This window comes from Stegodyphus dumicola, chromosome 4 (assembly GCF_044657685.1).
Source record: "Stegodyphus dumicola isolate Sdum_Otavi_A_Nest chromosome 4, ASM4465768v1".
NCBI lineage: Eukaryota > Metazoa > Arthropoda > Arachnida > Araneae > Eresidae > Stegodyphus > Stegodyphus dumicola.
In genome coordinates this window covers 55,697,663-55,718,610 of record NC_140771.1, presented here as the reverse complement: position 1 = coordinate 55,718,610, position 20,948 = coordinate 55,697,663, and the positions used below count along the sequence as shown (strand labels likewise).

The 20,948-nt window shown below is 34.3% G+C and overlaps 1 protein-coding gene across 1 annotated transcript in view; it reads left to right on the top strand.

The window, feature by feature from the left end:
- mRpL20 (mitochondrial ribosomal protein L20) overlaps positions 1–20,948 on the top strand; it is a 44,080-nt gene that overhangs the window by 6,423 nt on the left and 16,709 nt on the right. Inside the window, exons 2-3 of the mRNA XM_035365077.2 lie at positions 5,409–5,519; positions 19,872–19,949. Of these exons, the coding sequence (XP_035220968.1) occupies positions 5,409–5,519; positions 19,872–19,949 (189 nt within the window). The remainder of the gene's footprint in view (positions 1–5,408; positions 5,520–19,871; positions 19,950–20,948) is intronic.

Below are 20,948 nucleotides of genomic sequence, written 5' to 3'. Positions count from 1 at the left end.
CTCGTATAGCAAATTTCTCATATCTAGAGACAAACTTCCCCTTTGAAAATAATGGAAATCTAGTTAATCCGTTCCGCACTCCCAAAAATATCAACATAAAAAAACCAATTTTTCTAATAAATAACACTGGTAAATAATATAACCGTAGTTTATCTTTATGAAGAGTCCCGACTGACTATAGGGATGTGGGGGAAGATGAAATGGGTTACTGTGGGGATGGAGAGTCTCCCTCTGATTCAGGAAGGCTCTCTCTTCTTGGGATTTTACCTTACTGGAAGCAGGTTCTGGGTCAGAATGCCTTAACTTTCTTTTAGCTGCAGGTTGCTTTACCAGAAACTTACCTAATACTGTACAAAGTCCGTAATCCGGACTCGGGACTCCGGCAATTCCAGATTAGGGGTTTTTCCAGATCATCAATTTAAATCTGGTAAGATGGCATGCAGAAATTATACAATTAAAAATATGAAACCATAATTTATGAAATAAAGAGCAATTATGATCTAAAGGGTATCAAAATTTACAAAAAAAAAAAAAAAAGCTAAATATTTATTTGTTTATTTTAGTAAACATTTCTATCAATGTAAGTTGTTAAGTTGCTTTGTTTTTTGTGCTAATACTTTCTCTTTAATTCTATAAACAGGCATAATTTCTTGTTCAATTACAAAGTTCCACTGTTCAAGTCCTGTAATTGCTGTGTCGAGAATACCGACTAACTTGTCAATCAAAATTTTTTCATTTTCAATAATGTTCTCTGTTACTTTCTTCACTATCGGAAGCGCACATGGGTAAACGCTTTACTGGCTTTACATGCATGTGCACATCAAATGGCATACATAAACGCTTTACGCGCATGCGTAAGTGTGGGGTTTTGAGATCTGGATTATAGATCATTCCAGATAATGGACGTCCGGATTAGAGACTTTGTATTGTAATACCTGCTTCTGTCTCCTTTTTAAGATATTTCTGAAATGTGACACTACATTGTCATTACACAAGTTCGTGGTGCACCCACACACTGCTTTGCTAGTGTGATTTTCTTCAAAGGAAGTTTTCACTTCTTTCCACTTTGCCAAAACTTCTTTAATCTTATTGTAATAGACAGCCTCATCTCCTGTTCCCTCCTCCCCTAATGACAGTTCGTTTACTACCTCTTGCTGCTGCTCCTTGTGAAGTTCTTTAATTTTGTCCATTGTAAGTTCTACTGTCCATAGGCTGGAAAAGTGGAGTGGTATTGGGAGGAAGAAACATGACTTTTATGAACTGAAATTCCTCCAGCAAATCAATTTCAATCAGGTGCAGGTGTGCATGCAAGACTGCACTTTGCATTTCATATCATTTAGAATCATCATCGATTCAAGACAAGCAACCAAGAGACTTTCCCAACCGGTTTTGCTTATCATCTGCTGCTTGGAGTGTGGGGTTCTTCCATCGCCATGATTTTTGCTCACTTACTTTAATGCAATGCTGCTGTTTTCTTTGCTGAACAACTTAAATGAATACTACATAGCAAATTTAACTACATAATTTCTGAAGCTGACAAAAATTCTTCAAGACTTGAGGTTAAAACTTTATAGATACAACTGTGAATTAAGAAACTGGATGCAGTCATGAATCTTCAATTGTTCAAAAGCTATTGTCACCTTATGCTGAGGTCGACCGCATGTTTAACACCAGCATTATGGTGATTTATCTAAAGTTCTGCAAATAAGCATACTTTTAGTTAGGAACTACCTACTTCAGTGGTTATTTTCAATTCTACGATTTATCTTTTTTTTTTAGCTGATGGATCAAGATTGAACTTTTGTATATGTATTCATTAGCTAGTGTAGTTTTTGTAGATCTGGCAAATTTGTGCCCCAATAATATTTACTCAAGTGAAAGAATGATAAAGAAAAGAAAATAAATCACATTCAGCTGGTTTTTGGTTTTTCTGCACCTTCCCACTCTTGAAAACTCAATTTTTGAATTGGTAGATGAACAGCAGCTTTATTTTAGAATCTCCTTTTGCACTGGTGCAAAACAAGAGGGTAACCCTATCTTTCTTTGATTTGTGGCCAGGCGAAAATTTCTCCTCTTGCATGATATATGTCCTCTTAAAAAGACCTGTTTCATCACAATTAAATACTTGCTGGGGAAGAAAGCCCTCACTAGTAATATATTGTAGGTAGAGGTGTATCTTGGTTTTTCAGTGCCCGGGAACAGCTGAAGATCTTGCGCCCCTTTCTATGTGCCAAGAATGAAAAAAGTTTCATTCTAAAATTTCATAACATCAGTTTGATGCCCCTGGATAATGTGCCTGGGGACAGATGCCCCTCCTTGCCCTACCCTAGCTACGCCAGGGATTGTAGAAACTCTGGCTAAAATTTATCAGCCGCGGTTGTATTAGAGCTCACAGCCTCTCAAGTGCACAACACTGTGAACACTGGTTCTTTTTTTAAATTTTTCGAACCATCCACGGCTTGCCTTAGATGCCATCTCATCTTCAGTCGACATACCTGTTGTTTTTTGGAAAAGGTCCAAGTACAGATTCTTAGCCTTAGCGCAAAACATAGCTTCTAACACCAAATCGCCTTTTAACTGCTTCTCTTTAATCCACACTAACAACAGCTTCTCGACATCTTCTAGGAGTTTTGGACAGTGCTTGGAAGTAACGGTAACTCCTTTGGCCACATCAAGTTTCTTAATTTCTTCCCTCTTCTTCAGAACAGTGCAGATTGTCGATGTCAAACAGCCATAAGTCTTCAGCAATTCTACACCACGCTTCTATTTATCTATGATTTATTTTTTAATTCAATGGCTTTCTTAACCCCTCTCTTACAAATTTTTTTGAAAAAAAATGCAAAAAATCATCACATTTTTTAATTTTATTATTAAATACAACAAAACGAAACAAATCAAAATATGTAGGTTTTAAGTTGAATTTTTAATTTTTTGAAGGTGAAAAAGCATTTATTCTTAATATTAGTTTACTATCCCGAGTTATCTCGGGCAAACGAAAAAAAGTTAAATATTAATCTTTGTATGATAGTTTTTGAAACAAGGGGCAACACTGATACATGACATTCTACACTGGTATCTGGTCTCTTTTCTTACTGGCTTATCGCTGGAATCTCTTTCACGGGAGCACAGAGTACACTGTCTCGTTGGATTTGATCCCCCCCCACACCTTTTCATAATCACTATCTGAAAAATCATCGCTTTCGCTATCTTCCATCATCGCCATTATTTTATTTTTTTTCAACGCATGCATCCTTCTTTATACATTGCTAATCCACAAGCCAACGTATACCATACAATAGGGAAACACGTGACCAGTTCTTCCAGCGGCCGAGCGGCTGAACACTGGTAGTTCGGTCCGAGGTTCGAATCCCGCAAACGGGCTGGCTGCATGGGTGTTTTTGTGGTTTTCCCCATGTGTAACGTGTATACGAGCCAGTTTCCCTTAGAAAGTCCTCCACAAAAGGCATCTCTCCTCTTAGGCAGATAGCCCTAGTGTGCTTTGCCATAATTAAATACACCAAACACCACCAGTCCTTCTAAAAGAACCGCGCAACCAACAAAATTTGGCAAACTGCCAATCAAAGCTAAATATTTCCTTTCATTTCCTCCACACCGAGTAAAACCGTGATAAAAGAAATCGTACTAACAAATTCTGCTTTGCCCAAGTTTTCTCAGGATAATAATTAACTGCGATATATACAAACCCGAGATAACTTGGGATAATCAGGCAAGCGGTTAATTTCAGTGACTTCAACTAATTCGTGGCTTCCTTCTTTTTTCTTTGCAGCAATCTTCTTGGGAGGCATCGTGAAATGATTATTTCCACGTTAAATGTAAAAAACAATCAGCTCACAAATGCACAAAGACCTAGATCAAAGAACACTGAGTGATCTGACAAGGGGCCTGAATAGAGCCAGATCGTGAAATGATGCCATGCTTACCAACATCCTGACTCATTGCTCATCACTCGAGTCAGTGCTTGTATTTAGAGATGACTTTTATGCTTATACTTTCCTTGTATCTCGTATACAGAGGTGCTCATATCACGAGATTCCATTGTATCACTATTGGTAGTGAAGAAAGTGACAAAGATATTTCTGAGAATGAAAACATTTTGATTGAATATTTTGTGGTAATTCTTGGTTTGGCAGTTACAGCACTTGAATGGACTTTTGTGACTGAACAAGAAATGTGAAATAATGTAAACAACTTGCACTGAAAGAAATGTTTAGTAAAGCAAACAAATAAATATTAACTTTTGTTTCCTTTAAGATCATAAATGCTTCCTTTTCATAAACAAATATTTCATATTTTTAATTTTATATGAAATCTTTTTAGATGTATAATGATGGTCTAAAATGCAGAATCACCAAAGTCCTGACAAATCTCAATCTTGGTCTTTGTAGATATCAAATAATCCCTAAAAAAATAAATAAATAAATAAATAAAAACTTTAAGGCGGGGTTTCTTAAATTTTTTGAAGTTGCAACCCTCTTTTATCACTGAGATTTTTCCACGACCCCCCAGGACCACATAATATTTAAAAAAATTTTGTGGAACCCCATAAGTATTCCTCAAATCCAACACATGTGTGATTGAAACTGTCAATTTTTTCACTTGTACTGTAATATACTATTGCAGTTTTAGTCATTAACTTAAATTTATAATTTTAAGACATAGAACAATGTGAACATTTTGAATAAGTAACAGACGAAATGACAGCGTCACGTGCAAAGCAAAGAAAATGAACATTTTTATTATAAAAAAAAATGCATTGAAACATTTCCTTTTTTTTTTTTTTTTTTTTTTTTTCTTTCCCTGTATTGTCTTTATCTTTTTTCAGATATATTGTGTAAAAATATTTGGTAATTGTCAAATTATTATAATAAGTTAAAGAAATATCAAAACTGCTAAAATTTTTGGCGACCTCCCTGCTGTCACGACCGACAGTTTAAGAAACCCTGCTCTAAAGAATAAGAAAATCAGAATAAGTGTAATGAAACTTTGATGATGATTAACTCAATCAAAATTTACATATGTTTATATTAATATAGTTGAAATTTGCACCTACTAAAGTAATTGGAGTCAGTTTTAAAGCTGAAGCTGTATCAGTTATAAGACTCATTAAAAACAATGAAAAAGAAAGTAGTTGTGAAATATCAGAAAGGAGACATATAAATCATTGCATTACTCAGTGTATTATCAAGAAATGTATATTTGCATAAGTCTAAAGAACTACTTATTTACAAAATCTTATATCTGATAAATATAATATTCTTAATGAAACTGAAGTTAGGATGATAGAAAATAAAACAGCATATCCATACAGTAATTATGCATTTAGTTATATGATCTAAAATGCTCTTTTTGTGCAATTATATAGTATAACTTATTTTTATATTTATTAGAAATATTTTGGGCGTAGAAGAAATTGCTACTCTATTGCCATCAAGTTTTTGCAGAAGGCTTTGAAATATACAACTGTGTCTAGGAAGATAAAACCTGAATATGTGGCTCAGGTAATAATTATTAATATTAATTAATCTGCTTGTTGTTGCTACCCAGTTTATAAAATTAACTAGCTAACTTATAAGTATATACTTTAATTTTGAATTAGTATTTTCTTTCACAAAATAAATATTTTATTTACTTTTTTTGTGCCATCATTGTTGTATAGTATTAAAACCTAATATATATTTGTCATTTTCCTCTGCATGTAACATAATAAAAGTAAATTTATGCTGTATATGTGTATCCTTGTATCAGTATTCTTTGTATCTCTTTTGTTTGATGCTACAACTTTTATACTTTTTATGTTAGCCATAGTAATACTACAATATTTATACCTTCTAAGCATGTCAATTTTAAAAATTCAGTATTTTTTCATTAAGAGAATTGTGTGCATTAACAGAAATCGGTGCAAAATTTGATACATTATCTGTTTGAAGGTATGATCATGTATGAAAAGTTGAGAAAAATATTAGAGTTCCATGAAATGATTAATTCCAGTAAACTAGTTTTGGATGGGTTACATTCATAGAACCAACACTGCATAGGATCGACACTGTGTGGGACCAACACTGCATAAAACTGACATTGGTATGCAGCCAATGCTAGTTACCACCATACTTAATATATTATTGTCATCCCACTTTGTCTGATAAAAGGCTGTAAGATTCATTTCCCTAGGATGTGGTGTGCCCTAAAGGCTTTTTTTTCTCACTAGTGACACTTTTTACTCAGCCCTGAAGAGAGACCGCCTCAGCCTTTTTGAGGAGGAGAAGCTAATCATTTTCTTTAATCTCAACATAGCACATAATGTGAGGAATTGTACTAGCTGATGTGTAGTGAGACTGGTTACTGTGTAGAATCGACACTGCTTAGGACCCACACTGCTGAGGACTGACATCGTGTAGAACTAACGCCAGCTCACAACCATCAGTAGTTATCAGTATATGACTGACAAATGTAAGATAAATGTTAGATATAATAATTAAGATATAATAATAAATAAGAGGATTGATGCGTGCTTGTCACCTTCACAGATTTGTCACAGGTGTATGATTGATACTGATAGAACATTACATGGAATAGGAACAACAATGCAATGGACATTTCATGATGTACCTAAGGCTTATAATTAGAACATAACATAATCAAGAGGGAAAGAAACTGATTAAATTACTATTTTCATAGTACTTGCATAGGACTGAAACCTACATAAGAGTCGAATCCAGTTTCTGAGCTGCTTTGTCGAACCTGTGCCAGCAGAGCAACTGTCAGTTACAGTGTTAGTCCTGTGCTATATTCTCTTTTGAGTTTACAGTCATTTCTTCTCCTGGCATGGTTGTTAGCTGTTTGCTGCTGTATTAATATTAAATTGTAATTTCATATTGTTAGTTAAATAAAAACTTTTGCAATAGATATCTTTTTCCCTGAAAAAAAAAAAATTAATGCTAGAATCTTCATTGCCAAATCATAGAATTCATCTTGGTTCCTTCATCAAAACGTCTTGCAAATCTGGATCAAAACACGAAGAAGCAGAATATTTGGCACGGTCTCAATTTTAATACTGTAAATGTGGACATACTTATACATACACTTTACATACATTTTTATTTATACATTTTTGTATTTGTTCATGCTTTATTATATTATTGCAGTTTATATCACTTTGTTGTTGTGTTACATGAATGTTAAAGTTAGAAAGATTTCAATATTATATTATTATTAACAAACAAATAAATCTTAAATTTCAAAACAACTATCACTAGCAAGAGTATTAAGTGTTTACAAAAACAAATCGACACAATATTGCTGAATGAGATTCAAAACAATATTAACCCAAACCCTTGAGCATTAATGTGAGCAAAAAGAGTTGCAGTACTAAAACATGTTTATCTTAAAATTTTAAGTTTGAACTCTTATAACCATTAAGAATTTTCAACCCTTAACTTCCAGAGTCGTAGCTTTACTAATTCACATTAACTTTTGAAAATGTTTCAAATGCAAGATCATAAAGGTTTTACACACAACTATAATACATATGACATATTTATTCCTAGATACAAGTAACACATTAATACTATTTGAAATTTTTAAGACTTACATATACTTAAGTTTTCTGAATTAGCTTACTGCTTTTCATATAATGATAGTGCACAGAATACAATAATAAGATGAAGAAAACGAAGCTATATAAATTTTGGAAGTTATTTATCTTTTAAATTCCTTGAATCACTGCAGCTGGAACATCTTAGTCATACGGTATGGTCCTCTTTTTTTTCCTTTTCCAAATTCATCTCATGTCATTATGGTAAAATGTAGATAGGAAAAAACTCTAAGAAAGCATTTTTATGCTCGGTGGTTGACGGGTGACTCAGTCTGTGGAAATTGAAGCTTTCTCAGTCGGATAATGATGATCAGAGACTTATTCACATAAAGCAAGCTAGGAAAAGGTCGTGCATAGCCAGCATGGTATGGTTTATTGACTCCACCCAAATAAGTGGTGTTGAAGTATTTGGTAAGGTCATCCATGTGCTGGCCTGATTACCAGGAAAGGCCAGACTACATTTTCATCAGTGGCAAGACATTTCAGTTGCCACAAAACATTTAAAATGGCCAATAAAATGTCTGGAGGAATCTAGCTTTAGTGCTTCCCAACAAAAATTTTCACCACTGAAAAGGAAGATTCCCAAATATTTGCATGCGCCCTTTGCAATGAAACAGTTTTCAAATGTGTCTAAAAATAATGACCGTATGAAATCCAGAGATAATGTCTTAATACTTTAATGTAAACAATTCCTTGGTTAATTCACTTAAAATTCCAAGTTCACCAAAAATGTTTTCATAGTGTGTATAAATTGCAGCTCGATAAATTAATTAATTATATTTTTAATTACAGATATCACTTAAAAATAGTAAACTCGCACAATTTCTTTCCATTAAAAAGCTTTGTTACTAATGCATATGAACCACTGATTGGGTTTTAAAATTAAAGAGCTTATTTATGTTAAATTCAAAGAAATAAATTAATTGACAAGATTTAAAAGTTGAATTTTGCTGATTACTTGCCTGAGCGCAATTTGGATCTTAAATAATTAATTAAATAAACCTCAAGTAATGATGAAATAATTTCTGCTAAGTTTGCAGCAGAAAATTAGGATAACATTTAATTGCTGCTAATAATTCCTATCAAGTCACCCCATGAATAATTCCTTCAAAAAATCCATAAGCTCTATGAAAGAACCTGAGTACGTATAGTATGGTTACTGGTACTTATAAGCGTAGTAAGTTTTGGATACTATTTATTACTTGAACTTTACTGTACTTTATTACTGATACTTTAATGTTTGGTCAGATTTAATTTTTGAGTTTGTAATTTTAAAGAACATGTGATTTATTTGTTATGTGTTGATAATTTTTCTCTGGTGTCTTGAAGTATTGCCAGAATTTAAGGGTACGTGGGAATTTAAGGGTGTTTGATTATTGTTTTCAAACAGCTTAATTAGCTTGCATTTTTGGAACTAAAATGAGATGGAGTGAAAAGTCCCAGAGAAGAATATGCACTTTAATTATAAATATACTGAATTTATTTAAGTTTAAGTTCAGTTACTAGATTCCAGATTCTCAGTTTTAGATTTAGATTCTATGTGTAAGAGATTTTTTTAAACAATCTAGCATGAGCTAATGAGAATTAATAAAATTTCAAATTCATATTTTTGTGCATAATAATATTGTGTTATTGCGTGGCCCCAACTTGTCCGCAACAGTAGTAGTGACTGATATGAACTGGAAATTACACAAACTCGTAAGAAGGGTTTAACTCCCTTTTTGTTTCACTTTAGAAGTCACAGTTGCTTTCATTTGACGCTCACAAATTACGCCGACCCGGCGGTTAAACAAAAATAGAAAAGTACGACTAAAAATTAATGACAGGACGAATAACTAATGAAGTCACTATCTACAAGGCTCTATAATTGTAACTATCTTAACCGCGTTCAAAGATACAGCCGAGATTGAGCAAACTTTCTGATTAAGAAGTTGAAAGATTCAACTAACTGCCGAAGTAGGCACACAGGCCAAAACGCGCGGTTCTTAAGTTTCTACCTAGCAACCTTCACACTCGTGATTCAAGAAGCACACTTACAAATCTCGTTTCCCTTCTATTTAACTCAAATTACTTCTGCTAAAAATTTGAATACTCTGTGCGTTCTACTACGATTTACATACTCTGGCATTGGCAATTCCAGGGGAAAGTAAAGGCTTGACAGGAAAGATAGCTTAAACTTTAAATAAATGTTAGTTAAAATAAATATAAACCCTACATTTGCCGCTGCCAGAATTTGGTAAACTTGGAAGCAGGTCCTAGAAACAACCTGTTGAAAAAGTTTCTACATTCTGATCTAAAACTCAAGAGCCCCATTTACATAAAACAAACTGTTTCCTCAAAATTTACCTTAATTTCTGTAGATGCATCAATTTACCACCTCTTCTTACAGGATCCTTTCTGGTCTTCAGCAATCAATCTTTTCTCTTCCTTCCAGCATCTGGAAGGAATAAGTATCAGTATCTTCTAAATACATTATGATTTACACTTTCTTAACACTGGATAAAGTTTTCGTTTTCGATCCTTTTATTTTCCTTAATTAACTGCTTAATTCACATTCATTCAAGTATTCAAACATGAATTTAACTTTACCCTGGTTCTCCACCATGTATGGTGTCAAACGGGAATATTCGTGTTTTTGTATTACAACACTTCCCCTAACTACAATGATTTGTTAGAATTCAACGACCAAATAGACACACCTTAATCGACATACTGAAACTCGATGAGCTATGTTTAATATTCTTAAAATTCAAGTGTAGGTGGAGAACCCTACAAAACACATTCATTCTAATTCCCCCTCATTCATCTTTAGACATGTAGGCTTTCGCTCTAAAGCATGATTTTATCTACAGTTTAATATTTAAATTTGAATTCATTGCTTTTGAGCATTTACTTTTAGCATCTAAAATTTTATGCTTCTAGACTAAATTCTACTTTTACATAACTTTCAAGTATTTACGTATATTTACAAAATTCTAATACATAGGATTTTTACAATTTACCATAAAATGAATAAGAGAAAAATAAATTTTTACTTCACGCATTCTTCGCCAAGTTGGCGGCACTGAAACTAAAGTTCTCATTAATACAAGAATACGAAGTTATTTTACTTTCGGCCAAATTTTGGCTTTAACATAACAGAATTAGTCTTTCGACCAACAGGAACTGCTTGCTCTTAGATTTTATACTTAAAGAAAATAATACTTTTGCCTTAGCTAAATAAGTAAAACAAAACTAAGTCTCAACCGAGACAAATTGACTTCTGTCAAAACATAGAACTTCGTATTTACGCATAACATTTCGGAACAAAAGAAAAAATTTATAGAAGATTTTAACTTATCTTTGAGTTTTCGATGCTTGGAACTCCGACATCCTCTTCTGGCAGAATTGATCCAAAGTTATGGAATTCATAGAAGTCAATCTTCACCTTTGGGTTCTTCGAGTTTCGTCCATGGTGACTTTTCTTTTTCGCCCTCTGTATGCCAGCCTCTTGGAGTGGTAGTCTTCGGGTTCCTGTCTTTTCCGTTTGGCCCCTGGACGGCTGGTCTTGGTGGCCTCCGGTCTGGAATCTTGCTTGAATTTCTTCTGTTGGTGGCAATCTTTTCGTTCCTCCTTCTGTCTTTTTGTTCTCGAGAACGGCGGCCTTGTTTGCTCCTGACTATCTGGCTGTGAAAGTGATTTCCTCGACGCAGAATTTCTATTGTGGAAAGTTGTAGCTGGTCTTTTCCTATTTACCAAAGATTCTTTACATGGAGGCGTTGATTTCTTGCATTTCTTGAATGCTGGAGTCTGACCATTTTCCTTCCTTCTTTTCGGGACCCTAGCATGACTTGTGGAAGGGCTAGGTTCCTCTTCTGTCCTCTGCTTCTTGGGTGGTGGAGCGGGTGGCATTACTTCTGGACCTTCCACTTCTTTTGCACTTGAGTCCTGCAAGAAACTTTTAAGGATTTCAAAATCATTTTGATTATAATATTTTTTCACCTGGTCGGAACTTGCTTTACAGATTTCCCCTCTCTCGTTCTTAAGGTGCAATACGACTCCCTTGATTTCCTGAATTACATAAAGGCCTTCAAATTTTGGAGCCATCTTTGCAGTAAAATTGTCTGGGGCACTTGATAAAGAAAATTTCCGCTTTAACACTTTATCCCCAACTTTAAAATCTGCTTCACTGCGTTTTCGATCATAGTACGGTTTCTGTCTATTTCTTGCCGTATCCGAACTTTTAACCACCTGATCAATGAGTTTCTGTATATCTTTTTGTTTGAATTCTTCCTCTCTTTGTTGCACAAAGAATAATTTATCTAGTGGCGTAATTAACTTCCGTCCTAAAAATAATTCTGCTGGAGTTTTCCCCGTAGTATCATGATTTGCTGTTCTTAAAGCATAAGCTAACTCATTTATGTAGCCATCCCAGCGCTTGTGATGTGTGCTAACATAACTTCGAATTATTTTTACAATATTTTTATTAACTCTTTCTGCAATGTTTGCCTGTGGTCTATACAGAACCATTTTGATATGGCGTATGCCAAGTTCAGTGCAAATGTTTTCAAAAATTTGGCTAACGAATTGTTTACCATTATCACTAATGACTTTTATCGGTGCACCGTGTTTTAAAATGTATCTGTGCAATAACGCATCTGCGACTGTTTTGGCTGACGCACGTTTAAGTGGAACAATTTCTGTCCATTTTGAAAAATGATCTACAATTACTAAAAGAAAACGATTTTTATTTAACTCACTCTGGGGGAAAGGACCAAGAAGATCTATGCCTAAAATTTCATTCAGAAATGTAGCGCAAATGCTATTTAAGTACCCGGCCAGGCTGTAATTAATATCATTTATTAATTGACATTGATTGCAGGACCTGACATACACAGTTACTATTTTGTATAATTGCGGGAAATATACCACCTTGTGTACCCTTTTTAAAGTCTTTCTGACCCCTAAATGACCCACTGTTTTTGCATCGTGTAATTCCTTCAAAATGCTTAATCGAAGCGAGGCTGGGATGACTGGTTTATATTCGAAATTTTCGTTTGTTGCTTTCATATAAAACAATAAATTATCTATTATTTCATAGTTTTCTGCTCTATTTCTTATTGCATCGATATCTGTGTGTTCAAAGCTTTCGGGGTCTTTCAAATACGCATAGATACTTCCAAATTCAGGATCAGCTTTCAATTCAGCAATAATTGTTTCTGTAGAATCTAAAATTTTAGAAGTCAACACAGCCTATTTGAGTTCATTCCCCTCATCGTCCAGTTTTATTCGGGATAGTGTGTCAGCGACATTTTTTTCTTTTCCTGGTTTATACTTAATTATTAGGTTATATTCTTGAAGTTTTAAAGCCCATCTTATTAACCTGGGCGTTAGGGTTTTCCCCAAGTAAAGTCTACCAACAGCCGCATGATCCAAAAAGACTTACTGACGCTTTGCCGAAATAAACTCGAAATTTGTGTACAGCCATAATTACGGCTAATGTTTCTCTCTCTGTAGCTGTATAATTCCTTTGCATAGAGTTTTAAGGTTTACTAAAAAATGCCAAAGGGTGGCCATTTTGCATGAGAACCGCACCTACCCTATAGTCCGACGCATCTGCTGCAATTTCCAGGTTTTTGTCCCCTTCCGGGAATTTCAAAACAGGGGCATTGATGAATGCTTCTTTTAACCTTTCAAACGCAGTATTTGCCTCTGCTGTCCACATAAACTTACTTTTCTTTCTTTTAATTACTAACAATGGTTCAACAATGTTCGCAAAATCTTTTATGAACGACCGATAATAAGAACATAACCGAAGGAAAAAAGAAAGTTTCTTGGCGGTGTTGGGAGGTGGGAAATTCTTGATGGCTTTTATTTTTGAATCCTGAGTTTCTATACCCTTTTGAGAAAATTTATAATCCAGACATTAAGTTCTTTAGTCGCGAACTTGCATTTTGATGCAATAATTGTTGGACCGGCCTCTTTTAATAATTTAAAAACGTCTTCTAGATCTTTAATATGTTGTTCCAACGTACTACTCGTTATAATTATATCATCTAGATAGATTAAAGTCGATTTTCCTAAGTCAGGCTTTAGAACAATGTCAATAGCTCTCTGGAATGTTGACGGGGCCCCACACAACCCAAAGGGCTTGCGTAAAAATGCATAAGTGCCCGATTTTGTGATAAACGCGGTTTTATGTATGTCTTTAGGTCTCATAGCTATTTGATAGTAGCCAGACGTTAAGTCCAACGTGTCCCCTTCCGGGAATTTATTATTCATGTATCTCGTAGACTTAATCTTTCTAATAATTTCCTCTATAACCGGCAAAGGGTAAACTGGGAATTTAGTAACACTATTAAGCTTTCTGTAATCGATAGCAAACCTCCAAGCCCTTTTATCTGAGGGACGGAACTCATTCTTTTTCCTACGTAGTACGACTGGACTCGCGTACTCACTATTTATGGGCATTATTATCTGGTTCTTCAACATTTCCTGATTGTGTTCTTCAGTTATTTGTTCTTTCTGTTTATCATACTGGTAAGGTTTAGTCCTACAGGGTTTGTTGGCAGTTAATTGTATATCATGCGTAACAATTTGACAATTACCAGGCCGTTCTAAAAACAAGTTTGAAAAAGTACTCACCACTAGCTGGATGGCATGGCTTCCATGGTCATTCAAATGGCTAAGGTCCACTTGCAGTTGTTTCACTGGCTCTACCACCCTCCGATCCATTTCCAGCATAATTGAATTTTCCTGAAAATTCAGTTTGGCCTTCGTGGCCTTTAAAAACTCCATGCCTAAAATGACCGGACTCTGCAAATTTTTGACCACAAAAATTAATCCTTTGAGGCTTTCATCTTTTACCTGTATTTGTAATGATAATTTCCCAATGCATTGACAAGTTTTCCCTTGCGCTGCTATAATTTCTGTGTTTTTATATTTAAATAATCGTAACCTACTAAAATTCTTCTTAAAAAATGTATCACTCATAAAATTACCTTCTGCCTCTGTATCGATGAGGGCTTCTACTGGTACATCGCCAACCAGGACTTGTATAATCGGTAATTGTGAGTTCTTTGCCACGACCATATTTAGGTATCTTCTTGAGGGGTTTTTCGAAACTTCCGGGGTCTGGACCCTCGCTTTTACAGGCCCCTCTACTTGTTTAAAGCTTTCCTTTCAACTTCTGTCTTCTGGGTACACAACAGTTGTTTTCAAATTGCCTTTTTGGGCCTTGACCTTCGAGCTTCGATGAGTTAGCTTGATAGCTCTTTCCCCCATAAGAGCGATTTGTGTTTCCAGTCTGTTGATTTGAGGATTGCCTTCGGAGACCTTGAGAATACGATGCCCCTCTAGCTTTTCCGCTATTCTTCGATTTTGGAACTTGACCGCCAACTCGAAGAGTTCCTGCAAGGTGCTTGGGTTTCGAATTTCGAAGTAATCTTGGACAGCAGGTAGCAATCTTGGTAAGATTATTTCAATAATCTCTGCATCGGGTTTCTTCCCATACAGCATATCCGTCAGTTTAACTTTTCACAGAATAAAGTCCGTCAACTCTTCTATATTTCGTTGATAAAAACTATATAGCTCGCCTTCTAGCTTTGCTCGGACTTTCACTATGGGAAGGCCTTTAATAATGATCTTATGAAAATTTCAAAGGTATACGTTTGGCCTCCGAATTCCCCTAATAAAAATTTCCCTATATTCTTCCACCATGGTGAGGCCTGTTCTCTTAGTGCAGATGTGGCAATGCAACTTTTTGTCTTTCAGGCACAGGGTATAGCTGGAAATGATTTTCGAGGCCTTCTAAAAATATCGCCACCGAATTTTTTCCGTTGAAATTGAAGTTTGGCTTGATCGATGCTCTCATCGTCTGGACCAGGTATCCAAATCCTTCTAATTGGTTCGCCATTTCTTGTTGTTGGAGTTGTACAGTAGCTTCCATCCAGTTTTCGGCCATTTCAGTTCGTAAAGTGTTCGGGTGCCAATGTGATGTTGAGAGGCCCCAACTTGTCCGCAACAGTAGTAGTGACTGCTATGAACTGGAAATTACACAAACTCGTAAGGGTTTAATCCCTTTTATTTCACTTTAGAAATTACAGTTGCGTTCACTTGACACTCACAAACTACGCCGACCCGGCGGTGTAACAAAAATAGAAAAGTACAACTAAAAATAAATAACAGGATGCATAAATAACGAGGTCAGTACCTACGAGGCTCTATAATTGTAACTATCTTAACCGCGTTCTAAGATACAGCTGAGATTCAGCAAACTTTCTGATTAAGAAGTTGAAAGATCCAACTAACTGCTGAAGTAGGTACACAGGCTGAAACGCGCAGTTCTTAAATTTCTACCAAGCAACCTTCACGCTCGCGATTCAAGAAGCACACTTACAAATCTCGTTTCCCTTCTATTTAACTCAAATTACTGCTGCTAAAAATTTGAATACTCTGCGCGTTCTACTACGATTTGAAGAAGTCCCAATCTTTATTTTATGCATAAAAACCCATTTTAGTAGATATATATCCAATCATAATGAAATACAGTAAATCCTTTGTACACAGATTTTAACCCGTGATCATGTACGACAAAATTACGAATAAGAGAAGACGCGCTGGGTATGTCATACCCAAAAGCAATTAACACGTTTTAAATTACTTTAATGATATAAATATGAGTATAAATGTGGATTAACATAAAAAATAATGAACTTTAGAATATTTTTAAAGAATATAGTAAATGAAGTACTTAACTTACAATTATTTTGCACATCTCTGACAGCTTTAACACATCTGCTCCATACAAGTACTGATATTACATTTCTAGCACAGAAACCGTGTTTTTCTGTTCTTGTTTTTAGGGCACTCAGTGCATCTTCTTTAAATATTTTTCATCTTTTTAGATGGTGGTTTCATGCTGCAATCTCATGAAATTATTTTTTCTTTTAGTTTCAAAGGGAGCATGATTAATTGCTGCCATTGATTTGAGTAATCTTGTACTAACTTCAGTCCTAATTATTTGAAAAAAGAATGCCTGTTTCTAAATGAGTTGGTGGTTCTTTTGTAGAAAGAAAGATTATTCGGGCATTAATTGCTACAACATTTAAAATCGAGATGAAAATTACCATAGGTTACGGTTTTGATACTCTAGCTGTAGAATATGCTGCTCCCATTTCATCTGCTCCTTTGGTTACATTATAAAATGAAATAATCTCAGGCTTTTTTAGTACTCCAGTGGGTTTAACAATTTTATTATCGTTGTGCAAAATTGATAGTAGGACAACACTTCTGTTTTTCTTTGGTGCATAAGAAACAATCGTTGTGTCTTTCTAAAAATCAAAAACTGAAGAATATACCTCCCGTTTCTTCGTTAGGAAATCCAGCAGAATTTCTCTCTTATTCTTTCTCACAGTTCCGACTATAGTTATTTTCTTCATTAGTAGGTTCTGCAATAGCTGGTATCTACAGTCAAATTCCGTCCAAAATCGTACAATGGTTCCATCAAAAATATTTGTACATTGAATTATTATTTCTGTCATGTCTTTGTCAATGAGGAGATACCAGGAATCCAATGGTGTTGATGCATCTTTCGAATAACCAGTATTTCCTAGAATTTTAAAGATAATGTTTTTAGAACTAGTCCTAACATTCGTTCGGAGTTTCTTTTTCTTCCATATCACACCATTTTTACCAACATGATTTTCATCATTTGATTGATTTTCCAATTTACTATCTAATTCAGTGTCTGTAACACTGTCTGTTGATGAATTATAATTGCTGTTGTATTCTTCATCTATTAATTCTTCCTCCACTTCACTAAACGATCATCATCTGTTGAAGTGGTTTCTAGCATATTTTTCAACCTTTCCATTTCTTTATCATAACTTAGATGCCATGCCATGCTGACTGTCCCAGAAAGTGAGCATGAAAATCTGAGAGCCGCAAGAAGGCAAACGGATGTCACATACCCAGATGGTACAATTTCTAAAAATGTGTTCAAAGAATCACTCCATTTATTTCCCAGCTTCAAAAATGTCACCTTGAATTCAGCTACAAAAGGTTTCACCCATTTCCAAGAAAAGCGGTTTGGAGATAAGAGACAAAGAACATGCCCCTGAGTATAAGATACCCGGCGTGCGTGCTCGCGGGTTAAAAGTAAGACATAGATATCTGAGAAGTGTAGTGGGGTTAGCAGAGCAGCACTTAGGGAAAGGAATAGAATGATGTAGTTTTTTATGCCAAGAGTATTTATACTAAGTGCATGCAGAAAGTACTCTAAGCTATGATTAGTTAATCTGAGGTTATTATATATCATAGAAGGATCTCGAATTCAGGAGAACAAATGAATTTAAGGAAAGAGCACCAAATCTAGAATCGTTAATGTTGAGGTCGCCAAATTATTTTTACAGCAGCTATTGTGTTTTCTTATATATTAACATATATATATGTGTAATGATTTTTTAAAAATGCATAGATGAAGACCTTTACTGTGATGATAAAATTTTGTTTGGCAGTCGAAAACTTTTGAAAAATCACGAAAACACTTGATAATCCAGATGTACCTTTATTACTTGTTGCACCTCACAATGGGGGCCAATTTGCACCCCATAATTTTGATGATTGCGCATTACATTTTTAACCAAAGCAGAAAAGCAAAAGATGTCCTTAAGCAAGCGTAGGCAGAGAAAGAGAGAGGGAGTAGGATTGCCATAATATTTATAGTAAAATATGTCGTTAATGTGATTGGCTAAAATTTATAGGCAATGCAGTAGTTTCAAGACGGCATGATGCGGAATACGTTTTCAGATACGACACAGTTTAGAGAAAGCTATTACTAGAGACAAAGTACCCAAATTAAAAATGAGCAATTAAGAGACATTTTAAATTATAATTTTGATTTGCATTATTTTTAATCTTGATTATTCCCCCTTAAAGAAAAAAAGGCTCGTCTACAGAAAAGCTTTTTTAGAAGAAAGCATTAAAATAGTAGCGAAACAAAGGAAATACAATTTTAAAAAAAATAATAATCATAAAAATTTGATCTAAATGTTTTAAAATAACAAAATCTTGTAGACATAATTTTTAACAAGAAATGCAAACTAAAATTGCTACAGAAATTCTGAAAGTCTGCAAGCTCATTTTTCTGTAAACATACTGCAAAGAAAGTCCTAATTTTTTCAAGAAATAACCGTAAGAGTTCACAGTTCTTGGAATATTTACTTGAGTATCACTCATATTTTGCAATCCTTGGCTTGAAAATCTTCAGTAAAAATTGTTGTTGTCAAAATAAAACCAAAATTTTAACTAAACTAACTAAGATTAAGCAAACTTCAGAATTTTACCTGCTTAGGGAAGGTCCTTTTTTTAGAACTATTCAAATATAAAAAATTTAGAATACATCTGTAAATTGCATTACAAAATTACACGTAATTTAAAAATACTATAATGTAATTAATTCATCATTTGAAATATTTTGTTGAAATTATGCTTTTTACTATTATTAGACATATTCTTTACAAAATCTGAAGACCCCACAGCTTTCTCTAAATACTAACATATCCATCATATTGGCATATCCAATTGAGCAAACTGGTGTATTTATTCTGCATCAGTAGCCAAAAGAATGCCAAACTGGCAGTTACTGCATAAAAGGCCTCCGTTCCTTGGATAGAGGCAACTGGCCTTTTTTAATTGTCAAAATATCGGTCAATATCCTTCAAGCCACTCAGCCATCTACGCAATATTGAAAGTTCTTAAAAGTTCCAGTGTCTGCATCTACACATTTTTTTAAAAATCATTACATATATATATATGACATATTTTGCACCAATATTTACATTTGCCGCCAGGTGATATTACATTAACCAGAAAGTTTCAAGGTTTCTAAAATATATTGGAACTTTGCATGAAGAAAAATAAAGGAGAAAAAGCATTATTGTTATTTGAACCCTAAAATTATGACATGTGAGGATGAAATGCCATCAACTGCACCAGCCAGCTGTTAAAATTCTTTATATGATATATTGAAATTTTAAAACCTCGTAGCTGCCTTAAAAGTTTTCATTCAGAAACATTATTTATGTATTTAAACATCCTTGGTAAAGGCATGACGAATTAATAAGTGAGGTTTATTGAGTTAACTAAACTTTAATTCATTAAATGCATAAATTCTTCTCCTCATGAGAATTACCTAATAACAAAAATAACAAATAAATAATCAAATATATCTTCTCTTTCCCTTCCAATTTACATAAACTTCTTTTGTCATTATATTTAGCTGAGACGTACTCGACTTGATGGGGCTTGTGCAGAGCACTCCACAACTGTTCCAACTTTATCAATAAATTTAACTAAGGTATGTATTTATGAGGTTTTTCCTTTTTCTTTTGTATGTATATATAGTCCATGTATTAAAACTGAATATTCTGTTAATACAGTGAACCATTTATATCATGACCATCCACATATCTAGATGATTTTGGTCTTTTGTGGAAGTGATTCTCTAAGGTGTTGATCAGTATGTGTATTCATTTATGGGTACTTATGTATTAATGCAACCACCTTGGTGCAGTATGATGATTTTTTGCAGATGATAAAATAAAAGTTACTTTCAAATGAAAATTTGAATTATTAAATCAGGATTATGTGCTACATTAAAAAAAAATAAAGCATTTGCATTCTTCTTCAAATCTTTCTGCAATTTTATTGTGCTGTTTTTTGGTAAAAATATATTTCAGGAGACCCGCTTGGTAAAAATTGGCAATTTTTTGGCACCATACTTTCTAAAATTATCTGAACTGGATTCTGTATATTGCCATCGCCACATAAATTCACAAAAATAAGAGTAAATAATATCCTCATTACTTCTAAACTGTCTGTGGCATTTCTTGCATGAACCTTTCTTGTGACGTACTCATTCAAAGCCATCTGAACGATCTCTACATTCGACCATTTCCTTTGTACAAATAGAACACTTATAATGACTACTAAGTAAACCTTCATTTACACACCAGTCAATTAATTCTTTTTTTCCCTTTCATTCCAAATCATACAGAAACTTCAGATTAATCTTATCACATACAGTCATTTTACAGTTTAAAGCATAAAATAAGCAATGTACTTCCTAACCAACATCCAACATTTAAATAAAACCTTACTAATATTTTCCCATTAGTCAATTCACCACAATCACGCAACCAATCGCATCATAATAGGGTTTCCTTAACATTAAACTACTCAGGTTACCATAAATGAAACAACAACCTGGCAGTAAAAGAAACAATAACTTGGCGATATTCCAAGAGGCACAATAATGACTAACCTGTTTTTCTTTTGAAGAACACAGTAATCTATT